This window comes from Pezoporus wallicus, unplaced genomic scaffold (genome assembly GCF_028554395.1).
Source record: "Pezoporus wallicus isolate ANWC-B61680 ecotype Strahan unplaced genomic scaffold, APGP_CSIRO_Pwel_v1 contig_4722, whole genome shotgun sequence".
NCBI classification, from domain to species: Eukaryota; Metazoa; Chordata; class Aves; order Psittaciformes; family Psittacidae; genus Pezoporus; species Pezoporus wallicus.
The window spans coordinates 2,784,315-2,796,820 of NW_026641840.1; the positions used below are offsets into that span (position 1 = coordinate 2,784,315).

A 12,506-nucleotide genomic window follows, 5' to 3' on the forward strand; every position below is an offset into this window, starting at 1 on the left:
AGAAAGCTGACACCATGGTGGGATTTATCATGGGGCTGTGAGACTATAAGGGGCACCATGAAGTTGAGAGACCATGAGGAGCACAATGGCAGAGAGAGCTGGAGCCATAGTGGTCTTCATGGAGTTGGGAGAGCATGGTGGGCACTGTGGGGTTGGGAGTCTATGATAAGTGCTATAGGGCAGAGAGCTGGGGCCATGGTAGCCATTGTAGGGTTGGAAGATCATGATGAAGAGATCTTGGGGAAGAGTTGGGGCCATAGTGGTCATCCTACATTTAGGAGATCCATGGTGGGCACTGTGGGGTGAAGAGTTTAGACCATGGTGGTCATGATGGGGCAGAGATCTGGGGCTATAATGGGCATCATGAGGTTGGGAGACCATGATGGTCACCATGGAGTTGGGGCCATGATGATAACCATAGAGTTGGGAGACCATGGTGGACACCATGGGGCAGAGCTTTGGGTCCACGATGGCCACAGTAGCGTTGGCAGCCTCCATGGGTACCTTGTTCCTCACCCCTCCTCTGTGCCCCACACCTCAGGCCACAGAGGAGCCCCCGGCCACCGCTGAGAACCTGCGGCCCTTCAACCTGGTCATCCCCTTCACAGTGCAGAAGGGCGAGATCACAGGTATGTGGTGGGGAGACCTCAGCGTGGGGGGCACTGACCATGCCGTAGGGCATGGTGGGGCAGGACCCAGCCCCATGGTGACGACCGGTTGACCTGGTGACTGTAGGGGAGGTGCGGATGCCCTCGGGGAAGACGGCACGACCCAACATCACTGACAACAAGGATGGGACGGTGACCGTGCGCTACGCTCCCACTGAGAAGGGTCTGCACGAGATGGACATCCGCTACGATGGCAACCACATCCCTGGTGAGGCATCAAACTGGGGGCACTGGGAGGCACTAAGGGGCACTGGAAGGTGGCTGAGCAAGGTGGATCCCACCTTGGGTTGAGCAGCCCTGCCTTGAGCAGCCCATCATGGTGTGGGGTGTCCCCATGGGGGGCTTTGACCAATGCTCTTTGTGTCTCCAGGGAGTCCCCTCCAGTTCTATGTGGATGCCATCAACCCCCGGCATGTGAGTGCCTACGGGCCAGGGTTGAGCCATGGGATGGTCAACAAGCCTTGTACCTTCACCATCGTCACCAAGGATGCTGGCGAGGGTGAGCAGTGGCCAAAGGAGGCACCAAGAGGGTCCTGGGACCTCCTCAATGACACTAGTAAAGGGCTGGGAAGGGGTTGGAGACCCTCAATGGCTCCTAACTGGCAACGCTGTGTCCCGTAGGTGGGCTCTCTCTGGCAGTGGAAGGTCCGTCCAAGGCGGAGATCACGTGCCAGGACAACAAGGACGGGACGTGCACTGTGTCCTACTTGCCCACTGCGCCCGGGGACTACAACATCATCGTGCGCTTCGATGACAAACACATCCCGGGCAGCCCCTTCACTGCCAAGATCACTGGTGAGATGGGACCCAGGACCCAGTGAGGTCCTTGGGAGCTCTGTGTGGTCATGGGGACACCTGCAGGGTCATGGGGACCGTGGTCATGGCTGGAATCAGATGGTGACCATGGCCATGGCGAGGATGGGATGGTGGCCATGGCCAAGTGGGATGGTGGCCAAGGCCATGTGTTGGCTGTGGCCACCATAAAGGCAGCCCCTTCATTGCCAAGATCACTGGTGAGGAAGGACTAACCATGTTCCTGGGGATTCCAACAAGGTCCTCTGGGAGCTTTGTATGGCCGTGGGGACCCCTGTGTGGTTATGGGGACCTACCACATAGACGTGGTGTCCCTGTCCATCCCTGGCCACCAGAGCACCACCACATGGCCATAAGGACTTCATGGGACTTTGGAGGTCCTACCAAGGTCCTTGGGACTTCTGTACGGTTATGCGTCCCCTGTGTGGTTATGGGGACATCTACGTGGTCATGGGGACCCCTGCATGGCCACTGGGACCCCATCAAAAAACCGTGGCGCCCCTGTCCATCCCTGGCCACCAGGACCTTATAACATAGCCCTAGGGACATCACTAGTCCTTGGGGACATCATCGCATGGCCACAGGTATCTTGCTGGCCCTTGGGGACCCCATCCCATGGCCATGTGGATGGCCCCACTGACTGCAGCTCCCCAGGGGACGACTCCATGAGGACGTCCCAGCTCAACGTGGGCACCTCCACGGATGTGTCCCTGAAGATCACAGAGACGGATCTGAGCCTCCTGACGGCCAGCATCAGAGCCCCATCCGGCACCGAGGAGCCCTGCCTGCTCAAGAGGCTGCCCAACCGCCACATCGGTGCGGGAGACAGGGGATATGTGGGATGGGGGATATGGGGATGTGGGATATGGGATATGGGGACATGGGACATGGAGATTTGGGATATGGGGACATGGGGAACATGGGACATGGGGATATGGGGACATGGGACATGGGGATATGGGGACATGGGGAACATGGGACTTAGGGATGTGGGGACATGGGGATATGGGGACATGGGGAACATGGGACATGGGGATATGGGGACATGGGGAACATGGGACTTAGGGATATGGGGACATGGGACATAGGGATATGGGATGTGAGGATATGGGACATGGGGATGTGGGGACAGAAGAACTGGGACACGGAGTAGTGGGTACACAGTGGGTACACAGGCATGGGGATGTGGTACCTGGGGATGTGGGACAGGGGACAACAGGGCTGTAGGTCAGATGGATGGGTGGCTTTGGGGTATTGGATGCCCAGGGCTCAGTGGCCATGGGTCAGCGTATGGGGGTTGTGGCCAGGGCCTGGAGATGGCCAGAGGCTGGAGGTGGAGGAGGTAGATGGAGGTGTCTGATGGTGTTTCCCCCCTCCAGGTATCTCCTTCACACCCAAGGAGGTGGGTGAGCACGTGGTGAGCGTGAAGAAGAGCGGGCAGCACGTCACCAACAGCCCCTTCAAGATCCTGGTGGGGCAGTCAGAGATCGGGGATGCCAGCAGGGTGAAGGTGTGGGGCAAGGGGCTGGTGGAAGGGCACACCTTTGAGGTGGCTGAGTTCATTGTGGACACACGCAGTGCTGGTGAGACCATGATCCATGGGGCCATGGGCTGGGGGGACTGTGGGGTGGTCAGTGGGATGGGGTAGTGGCCGTGGCCAGGTTGGGAGGGAGGCCCTAATCATGGCCGGGATGAAATGGTGATCATGGTCATGGCCAAGATGGGATGGTGGCCATGGTCATGTGCTGGCTGTGGTCAACATAAGGATGGGGTGGTGGTCACAGTTATGGCTGTGGTGTGCCACAGTGGGGATGGGATGGAGACCACTGTCATGGCTGGCATAAGATGGTGACCAATGGCCATGGCTAGGGTGAGATGATGGCTTTAGTTGTGATTGGGATGAGATGGTGGGCATAGCCAGGATGGGATGATGATCATGTCTGGGATGAGATGGTGGCCATGGCCGCAGCTGAAATGGGATGGAGACATGGCCAAGGCCAGGATGGGATGGTGGCCATGGTTATGACTTGGGTATAGTACTGGCTATGGCCAATGTGAGATGGTGTCTGAGGCAGAAGGTGAATGGTGGCCATGGTGGTGGCATGGCCAAGGCCCAGATGAGGTGGTGACCAAGGCCAGCATGGGGTGGTGGCCATGATATGGCTATGGACAGGAAGGGATGGTGGCCATGGTGTAGCCATAGCCTAGAGGGTGATGCTGTGGTGACCATGGCTGTGGCATGGTTATGGTCAGGATGACATGGGATGGAATAGGATGAGGATGGTGGCCATGGCATGACCATGGCTGGGATGGTGACACTATCAGTGGGACACCACTGATCATGTCCCTGTGGTTCCCCAGGCTATGGCGGGCTGGGCCTGTCCATTGAGGGCCCCAGCAAGGTGGACATCAACTGCGAAGACATGGAGGATGGGACCTGCAAGGTGACCTATTGCCCCACTGAGCCCGGCAACTACATCATCAACATCAAGTTCGCTGACAAGCATGTCCCAGGTGGGGACACGGGGAGGACACTGGGGGCTGGGGACATGGGCCCCCTCCTGGTGGCCATGTCCTGAGGTGCCCGTGACCCACAGGGAGCCCCTTCACGGTGAAGGTGACGGGAGAGGGCCGCATGAAGGAGAGCATCACGCGCCGGCGGCAGGCGCCCTCCATTGCCACCATCGGCAGCACCTGCGACCTCAACCTCAAGATCCCAGGTAGGGAATGGCCCCATCCTCCTCCTCCTCATCACCCTCTGTAGGGATGGACACAGGGACCCATCCTGACCACTCCAGCTGAATTCCACCTTCTTATTCCTTCTCTCCTCATCTGTTCGTGCCTTCATCCATTGGTGGATCTGTCCATGTGTGGCTGCTTGTGCTGGTGGTGATCTGTGTGTCCACACATCTGTGTGTCCATCCATCACTGTCTCCATCCATCCCTGCTCCCATCCACCCAATATCTGTTCATCCTCGTGCCCATCCATCCCTGCACTCACCCCTGCATCTCTCCACCCCTGTATCTATACCCATGTCCATTGTGTGTCCATCCATGTCTCCATCCTCGTGCCTACCCATCCCTGCATCTACCACTACTTCCATCCCTGCTTTCAACCCTGTCTCTCTCCATCCCTGTTTTCATTCATCCTCACATCCTTCCACCCCTTTATCCATCCCCACATCTATTCCTGTATCCATCCCTGTGTCCATCCTTGTGCCTCTATCTGCATGTCCCTCCATGCCTCCATCCATGCCTCTGTCCCTCCCTGTCTTCATGCCCATCTCCATCCTTGTCTCCATTCATCCCTGTCTCCATTCGTGTCTCCCTCACCTGCCTCCATCCCTATGTCCCTGACATCTCTATCCCTCCATGTCTTCACCCCTCCATGTCTTCACCCCTCCCTATTTCCATCCCTCCATGTTTCCTTTCCTGTCTCCATCCCCATCTCCATCCTCTTCAACATCCTTGTCTCCATCCCTCCACCTCTCCATCCCTTGATTTCTCCATCCCCATGTCCATCCCTGTTTCCATCCTTGTTGTCATCTCTCCATGACTCCATCCCCATCTCTCCATGGCTCCATGTCCCCGTGTCCCGTTCTGTCCCCGTGGCAGGGAGCTGGTTCCAGATGGTGTCCGCGCAGGAGCGGCTCTCTCGCAGCTTCACGCGCAGCAGCCACACGTACACGCGCACGGAGCGCACCGAGATCAGCAAGACCCGGGGCGGGGAGACCACGCGAGAGGTGCGCGTCGAGGAGTCCACACGCGTCGGCGCCGACCCCTTCCCGTCGGCATTCCCGAGCTTCCTGCCCCGCGACGGCCTCGGCCCCTTCGGCACCATCGCCCGCAGCCAGGACGGTGCGTGCAGGGGGGCACTGGGGCTTGCGCAAGGGACCGGGGCTGGGTGCAGCAGAACGCCCTTGCAAGGGGGCCGTGTGTGCTCACGGGGACTCTGTGCCCTTGCACAAGGGCCAGCACCCCCCTGGTGCCTGGTATTGGGGTGCCAGGGTGACATGGTGCTGAAATGTCAGGGTGCCCTGGCACCAAGGTGACGGGGGAATGGGGTGCCAGGGTGACGGGGTGGTGTGTGCCCTGGTGTCCGGGTGCTGTAGCACTGTGTTTGCCATGTGCTGGGGTGCCTGAACACTGGGGTGATGGGGTGCATGGTGATGGGCTTCTGGGGTTCAGTGCCCTGGTGTTAGGGTATCCTGGCACTGGTGTTGCTGTGCCTTGGGGTGCCCCAGTGCTGTGGTGCTGGGTGCTGGGTTGTCCCAGTACTGGGATGATGGGGTGGCATGGTGATGGAGTGCTGGGGTACCATTGGTGCCCTAGTGTCAGGGTGTCCTGGCACTGGTGTTGCTGTGCACTGGGGTGCCCCAGTGCTGTGGTGCTGGGTACTGGGTTGTCCCAATACTGGGATGATGGGGTGGCATGGTGATGGAGTGCTGGGGTACCATTGGTGCCCTAGTGTCAGTGTGTCCTGGCACTGGTGTTGCTGTGCCCTGGGGTGCCCCAGTACAGTGGTGCTGGGTGCTGGGTTGTCCCAGTACTGGGATGATGCGGTGGCATGGTGATGGAGTGCTGGGGTACCATTGGTGCCCTAGTGTCAGTGTGTCCTGGCACTGGTGTTGCTGTGCCCTGGGATGGCCCAGCACTGCGGTGATGGGTTGATGGGGTGCTGTTGGTGCCCTGGTGACTCTCTGTGTGTCCCCCCACAGGCGAGGGCTCCCCACAGGAGCTGTGTGCGCACGTGCTGAGCCCCTCGGGGCAGCGCTTCGAGGCCGAGGTGGTGGCGGGCGCCGCGGGGGTGTACAGCGTGCGGTTCGTGCCGCAGGAGATGGGCCCGCACACCGTGAGCGTCAAGTACCGCGGGCAGCACGTGCCCGGCAGCCCCTTCCAGTTCACCGTGGGGCCGCTGGGCGAGGGCGGCGCACACAAGGTGCGGGCGGGGGGCACCGGCCTCCAGCGCGGCGTCGCCGGAGTGCCAGGTATGGGGTGTATGGGGGAGATGGGGGGTATAGGGAGAGATAGGTGCTGGGGGAATATGGATGCAATGGGGGGTATTGAAGGTATGGGGGAAGATGGGGTTATGGGCAGAGATGGGTGCTGGGGGGTATGGGGGAAGATGGGAGGTGTGGAAGGGATATGGGTTCTTGGGGGGATATGGGTGCTATGGGGAGAGATGGGTGCTGGGGAGGGATAGGGGTGATAGGAGGGTACGGTGGGAAATGGGGGGTATGAGAGAGATGGGGATATGGGGACATGGGGCACAGCGGATATGGTGGGTATGGGGGGAGATAGGGGGTATGAGGTAAGATATGGATGCTGGGGGGAAGACTGGGTGTGAGGGCGATGGGGAATATGGGTGCTATGGGGGGAGATGGATGATAGAGAGGAGATAGAGGGTATGGGCAGTTGAGGAGTATGGGAGGAGACAGGTATGGAGCGGATAAGAGGAGATGGATGCAATGGGCAGATATGGGGGAAATGGGGGGAGATGGATACAATGGGGGCATGTGGGTGCTGTGGAGGGGTTATGGGTGCAATGGGAGATATATGGGTGCAGTGAGTGGATATGGATGCAATGGAGGGCTTATGGGTGCAATGGGGGGATAAGGGTGCAATGAGGGTTATATGGGTGCTTATGGGGGTGCTATGTGTGCACTGGTGGGATGAGGTGCAGGGTGCCGGGGGACCCCCTCATCACCCCCATGTCCTCCCCAGCCGAGTTTAGCATCTGGACACGGGAGGCAGGTGCTGGGGGCCTCTCCATCGCCGTCGAAGGGCCCAGCAAGGCCGAGATCTCCTTTGAGGACCGCAAGGACGGGTCCTGCGGCGTCTCCTACCTTGTGCAGGAGCCGGGTATGGGCATGGGGACCCCCTGACCCCCCCTCCCCGGGGTGCTTGGAGCCCCCCAGAGCCAGGGTGACCCCTGTGTGTCCCCCTCAGGTGACTACGAGGTCTCCATCAAGTTCAATGAGGAGCACATCCCCGACAGCCCCTTTGTGGTGCCGGTGGCATCGCCCTCGGACGATGCCCGGCGCCTCACTGTCACCAGCCTGCAGGTACATGGGCATCCCGGTGTCACCCCCATCCCATGTTACGCTGAGCCCATGGGGTCCCCAGGCAGAGCCAGGTCAGACCTGGGCCACCCTATGTCCATATGGGACACTTAGGATGCCCTAATGGCACCCTTGGTGCCACCTCTGAGCCCACACGGCACCTTGGGAATCCCTATCCCACCCCTGATGTTACCCCTGTGGCACCTTTGGGTGTCACCCTCTAGCACCCCTGTGGCACCCTTGGGCCCTTCCCCGGTACCACCCTGTGTCACCCCTGGGTCCCCCGCGTCCCTTGGGACCTCTCTATCCCTTCCCTGGTGCCATCTCTGTGCTCTGTGTCACCTCTGGGTGTCCCCTGTATCACCTCCACGACACCCCGGGGCCACCGCGCACCCCTGTGGCACCCTTGATGCCACCTCCATCCCCTCCCTGTCACCCTTGGGACCCCTCCACGCCACCCTTGGTGCCACACCGGTGTCCCCCGCTGTGTCCATGGTGCCACGTGTGTCCCCGCAGGAGGAGGTGACGGTGAACCAGCCGGCGTCCTTCGCGGTGCAGCTCAATGGGGCGCGTGGGGTCATCGACGCCAAAGTGCACACCCCGGGGGGCACGGTGCAGGAGTGCTGCGTGTGCGAGCTGGACAGCGGTGGGGCACGGGGCATGGGGACAGTGGGGGGACAGGGGACATGAGGGGGGATATGCTACATGGGACATAGGACATGGGACATGATGGGGGATATGAGACATGGGACATGAGGGGGGATATGGGACATGGGGACATGGGACATGAGGGGGGATAAGGGACATGGGACATGAGGGGGGATATGCGACATGGGACATAGGACATGGGACATGAGGGGGGATATGGGATATAAGAATTGGGACATGAGGGTGATATGGGATATGAGAATTGGGACATGGGACATGAGGGGGGATATGGGACAGGTGGACATGGAACATGAGGGGGGATATGGGACATGGGACATTGCACACGGGACATGAAGGGGGATATGAGACATGGGACATGAGGGGGGATATGGGATATGAGACATGGGACATGGGGACATGGGACATGAGGGGGGTTATGGGACATGGGACAGTGGGGGGATGTGGGGACAGTGTTATGGGGGATAACAGGACATGGGGAGATGGGATATGGATGGGAACATAGGAACACTGGAACATGGGACTTGGGACATGCAATATGGGGTGTTGGGACATGGGGGCATTGGGACACAGAGACACGTGGTGTGGGGACATGGGGATATGGGGAATGGGAATACAGGAACATGGGGACATGGGGCTTGGGCACACAGGAAACAAGGCCATGGGGTGTGGGGACATGAGGACACAAGCACAGGGACAGAGGGGTTGGGGGGACATGGGGATGCTGGAGCATGGAGATGTAGACGTGGATGTGTGGGGCCACGGTGCCACAGGGCCATGGCAGTGTGTGACCCGGTGTCCCCCCCAGACAAGTACTCGATCGGGTTCCTGCCGCGTGAGAACGGGGTGCACTCCATTGACCTGCGCTTCAATGGGCGCCATGTACCCGGGAGCCCCTTCAACATCCGCGTCGGGGAGCAGGGCCAGGCCGGGGACCCCGGCCTCGTCACCGCCTATGGGCCCGGCCTCGAGGGCGGCGTCACAGGTGACCCCCGTGGGCAGCGATGGCACTGGGGACGTGGCCATGGTCATGGTTAATGCCATGGAGGGTGGTGATGGGGACATGGCCATGGCCATAGGGATGTGGCTGGAGGGTTATAGCTATGGGGTGGTGGCCATGGTCATGGTCATGGTCAATGCCGTGGCCATGGTCATAGGAATGTGGCTCTGAGGTGGTGGCTGCGGAGACGTGGCTGTACGGGTGTAGCTATGGGGTGGTGGCCATGGCCATGGTCATGGTTAATGCTGTGGCCATGGAGGGTGGCGAGGGAGATGCGGCCATGCGCATGAGGACATGGCCATGGTCATAGAGACATGGCTCTGAGGTGGTGGCAATGAGATGAGGCTGTAGGAGTGTAGCTATAGGGTGGTGGCAGCAGGGACATGGCCATGGTACGATGATACAGCCCGGGGTGGTGGCAATGGGGATGTGGCCATGGGAAGGTGGCAGTGAGGACACAACCTGGCATCGAGCCATGGCTTGGTGTGATGACAATGAGGCCATGGCTGGTGACAATGGGGCCACATCTTGGGGTGGTGGCACTGGGGCCATGGCCAATGGGACCATGTCTTGGGGTGAAGGCACTGTAGGACATATCCGTGTCTGGTGGCAATGGTGGTGGCACTGGGACCATGTCTTGGGCTGGTGTCAGTGGGGCCACATCTCAAGGCTGGTGTCCCCGGTGCCGTGTCCCCATGGCGGTGCCACCCATGGCGCTGTCCCCGCAGGGGTGTGCTCTGAGTTCCTGGTGCAAACGGCCAACGCGGGCCCTGGGGCTCTGTCCGTCACCATTGACGGCCCCTCCAAGGTGAAGCTGGACTGCGTGGAGTGCGCCGAGGGGCACCGCGTCACCTACACACCCATGGCCCCCGGCAACTACCTCATCTCCATCAAGTACGGCGGCCCCCACCACATCGTGGGCAGCCCCTTCAAGGCCAAGGTCACCGGTAGGGATATGGGGGGGAACACATGGAGGGTGCCTGGGGTGGAGGGGGGAGACCCAAGGGTGGTGTGGTGGAGGACCCCAAGGTGATGTGAAAGGGAGTCCCAAGGATGACATAATGGGGGGGGGAGTCCCCACTGTGACATGCTTGGGGGCCCCAGGATGATGAGATGGGGAGGCCCCAAAGGTGTTGTGACAGGGGCTCCCCATTGTGACATGGTGGGGGATCCCCAGCGTGGTGGGATTGAGGGTCCCTTCCAAAGGTGATGGGATGGAGGACCCCAAGGGTGACATGATGGGGGTCCCCAAGGTGATGTTATGGGGCGTCCCAAGGGTGTTGTGACAGAGGGACCCCAGGTTGACACAATGGGGGGGCTCCAAGGTGACATAATGGGGAGTCCCTGGGATGACACAATGGGGTTCCCCAAGGTCCCCATTGTGACATGATTGAGGGGTCCTCCGGGTGACATAATCGAGGTTCCCTGTGGTGACATGATGGAGAACCCCCAAGCTGACATGACAGGGGTGTCCCTATGGAGTTGGAGGGTGTCCTCATAGGGTTTGGGGATGCCCCCATGGAGTTGAGGGATGTCCCCATGGGGTTTGGGTATCCCCATAGGGTTTGGGGTTGTCCTCATGGAGCTGGGGGTTGTCCCTATGGAATTTGGGGTGACCCCATGGAGTTTCGGAGTATCTCCATGGAATCTGGGGGTCTCCCCATTGGGTTTGGGGCATCCCCATGGTGCTGGGGGTTGTTCCCATGAGGTTTGAGGGTGTCCAGCAGGATTTGGGGTGTCCCCATTGGGTTTAGGGTGTCACTATGGGGTTTGGTGTGTCCCCCCAGTGTTAGGACTGTCCCTATGGGATTTGAGGGTGCTCCCATTGGGTTTGGAGGTGTCTGATGACGCTGCCCCCCCTCTCCCCAGGCCCGCGCCTCTCGGGGGGTCACAGCCTGCACGAGACCTCCACGGTGCTGGTGGAGACGGTGACGCGGGGGGGGGCAGCGCGGGCCCCCCCCGCCTTCGGGGCGCTCCCCAAGTTCTCGTCGGACGCGGGCAAGGTGGTGGCACGGGGACCGGGGCTGGCGACCGCCTTCCTGGGCCAGAAGAACCACTTCACCGTGGACTGCAGCAAGGCCGGTGCGTGGGGGGGTCCGGGGAGGGGATGGGATGGGCTATGGGGGATGCTGGGAGGGGATATGATGGGGCTGGGGGGGGCGAAGGGGATGCGATGGGTCCTGGGGTGTCCTTGGTGGGGGGGTCTTAGGAGGGGATATGATGAGTTCAAGAGGGCTCTGGGGGGTCCTGGGTCTGGATGTGATGAGTCCTTGGGGGGGTCTTAGGAGGAGTGTGATTGGTCCTTGGGGGAACTAGAAGGGGTCGGGATGGGTTCTGAGGGGTGCCAGGGGGTCCTGGGAGGGGATGGGATGGGTTTGGGGGTCCCAGGGGGTGCTGGAAGAGGATAGGATGGGTTTTGGTGGGACCCATGACGTGTTTCTGAGGGATCTAGTGGTGATCCTGGGATGGGATGGGATGGGTTAGGAGGGTCCCAGGGGGTACTGGGATGGGATGTGATGGGTTGGGAGGGACCCAAGGGTATACTGGAGGGTTCTGGAAGGGGACGTGATGGGTCAGGAAGGATCCCAAAGGGGTCCTGGGGTGTTCTGGGGGTGCTGGGGGGAAGAGGTGATGGGTCATGGGGGTCCCAAGGAGGAACTGGGGGATCCTGGGATGGGATATGATGGGTTTTGGGGGCCCTGTGGCAGGGGCTGTGATGGTTCAGGGTGACCCAGGAGCAGATGTTGTGGTCGGGGTCTCCCTGCTCCAGTGTGGGGTGTGTGGGGGTGTGTGTGTCCCAGCCCCTCCAGGTGATCCTGAGGGCCCGGCTCTGCCCCCCCAGGTACCAACATGCTGATGGTGGGGGTGCATGGCCCCAAGACCCCCTGCGAGGAGGTGTACGTCAAGCACGTGGGCAACCGGGTCTACAACGTGACCTACACGGTGAAGGAGAAGGGGGACTACGTCCTGATCCTGCGCTGGGGCGAGGACAACGTCCCCGGCAGCCCCTACCGCGTCACTGTGCCCTGACCCCCGGCACCCAGCGCTGTGTGGGGCACCAATAAAGCACTGGGAGAGTCGGGGGCTGTGGTCACTGAGGGATATGGGGTGGGACATTGGGGTACCAGGGGCATTAAGGGAGTGTGGGGCAGGATATTAGGGTCCTGAGAGTGCTGGGGGTATCCAGGGCAGAATAGGTGTCATAGAATAGGGTACTGGGGTGGGATATTGGGGTCCTAGAAGGGAGTAGGGGGATGTGGGACAAGATACTGCGGCCCTCGGGGAGATACTGGGGTG

At 60.6% G+C, this 12,506-nt stretch overlaps 1 protein-coding gene across 2 annotated transcripts in view; it reads left to right on the plus strand.

Annotated features, from left to right (window-relative positions):
• Positions 1-12,289, plus strand: part of FLNC (filamin C) — a 36,691-nt gene extending 24,402 nt beyond the window's left edge. For both annotated transcript variants that reach the window (XM_057425438.1, XM_057425439.1), the window contains 17 exons: positions 542-629; positions 736-876; positions 1,039-1,167; positions 1,290-1,463; positions 2,136-2,297; positions 2,861-3,064; positions 3,843-3,995; positions 4,079-4,201; positions 5,097-5,339; positions 6,200-6,469; positions 7,206-7,343; positions 7,431-7,546; positions 8,060-8,189; positions 9,018-9,194; positions 9,938-10,156; positions 11,079-11,291; positions 12,052-12,289. In XM_057425438.1, the coding sequence (XP_057281421.1) occupies positions 542-629; positions 736-876; positions 1,039-1,167; positions 1,290-1,463; positions 2,136-2,297; positions 2,861-3,064; positions 3,843-3,995; positions 4,079-4,201; positions 5,097-5,339; positions 6,200-6,469; positions 7,206-7,343; positions 7,431-7,546; positions 8,060-8,189; positions 9,018-9,194; positions 9,938-10,156; positions 11,079-11,291; positions 12,052-12,239 (2,868 nt within the window). In that variant the 3' untranslated portion in view covers positions 12,240-12,289. The remainder of the gene's footprint in view (positions 1-541; positions 630-735; positions 877-1,038; positions 1,168-1,289; positions 1,464-2,135; positions 2,298-2,860; positions 3,065-3,842; positions 3,996-4,078; positions 4,202-5,096; positions 5,340-6,199; positions 6,470-7,205; positions 7,344-7,430; positions 7,547-8,059; positions 8,190-9,017; positions 9,195-9,937; positions 10,157-11,078; positions 11,292-12,051) is intronic.
• The last annotated feature ends 217 nt before the right edge of the window (positions 12,290-12,506 follow it).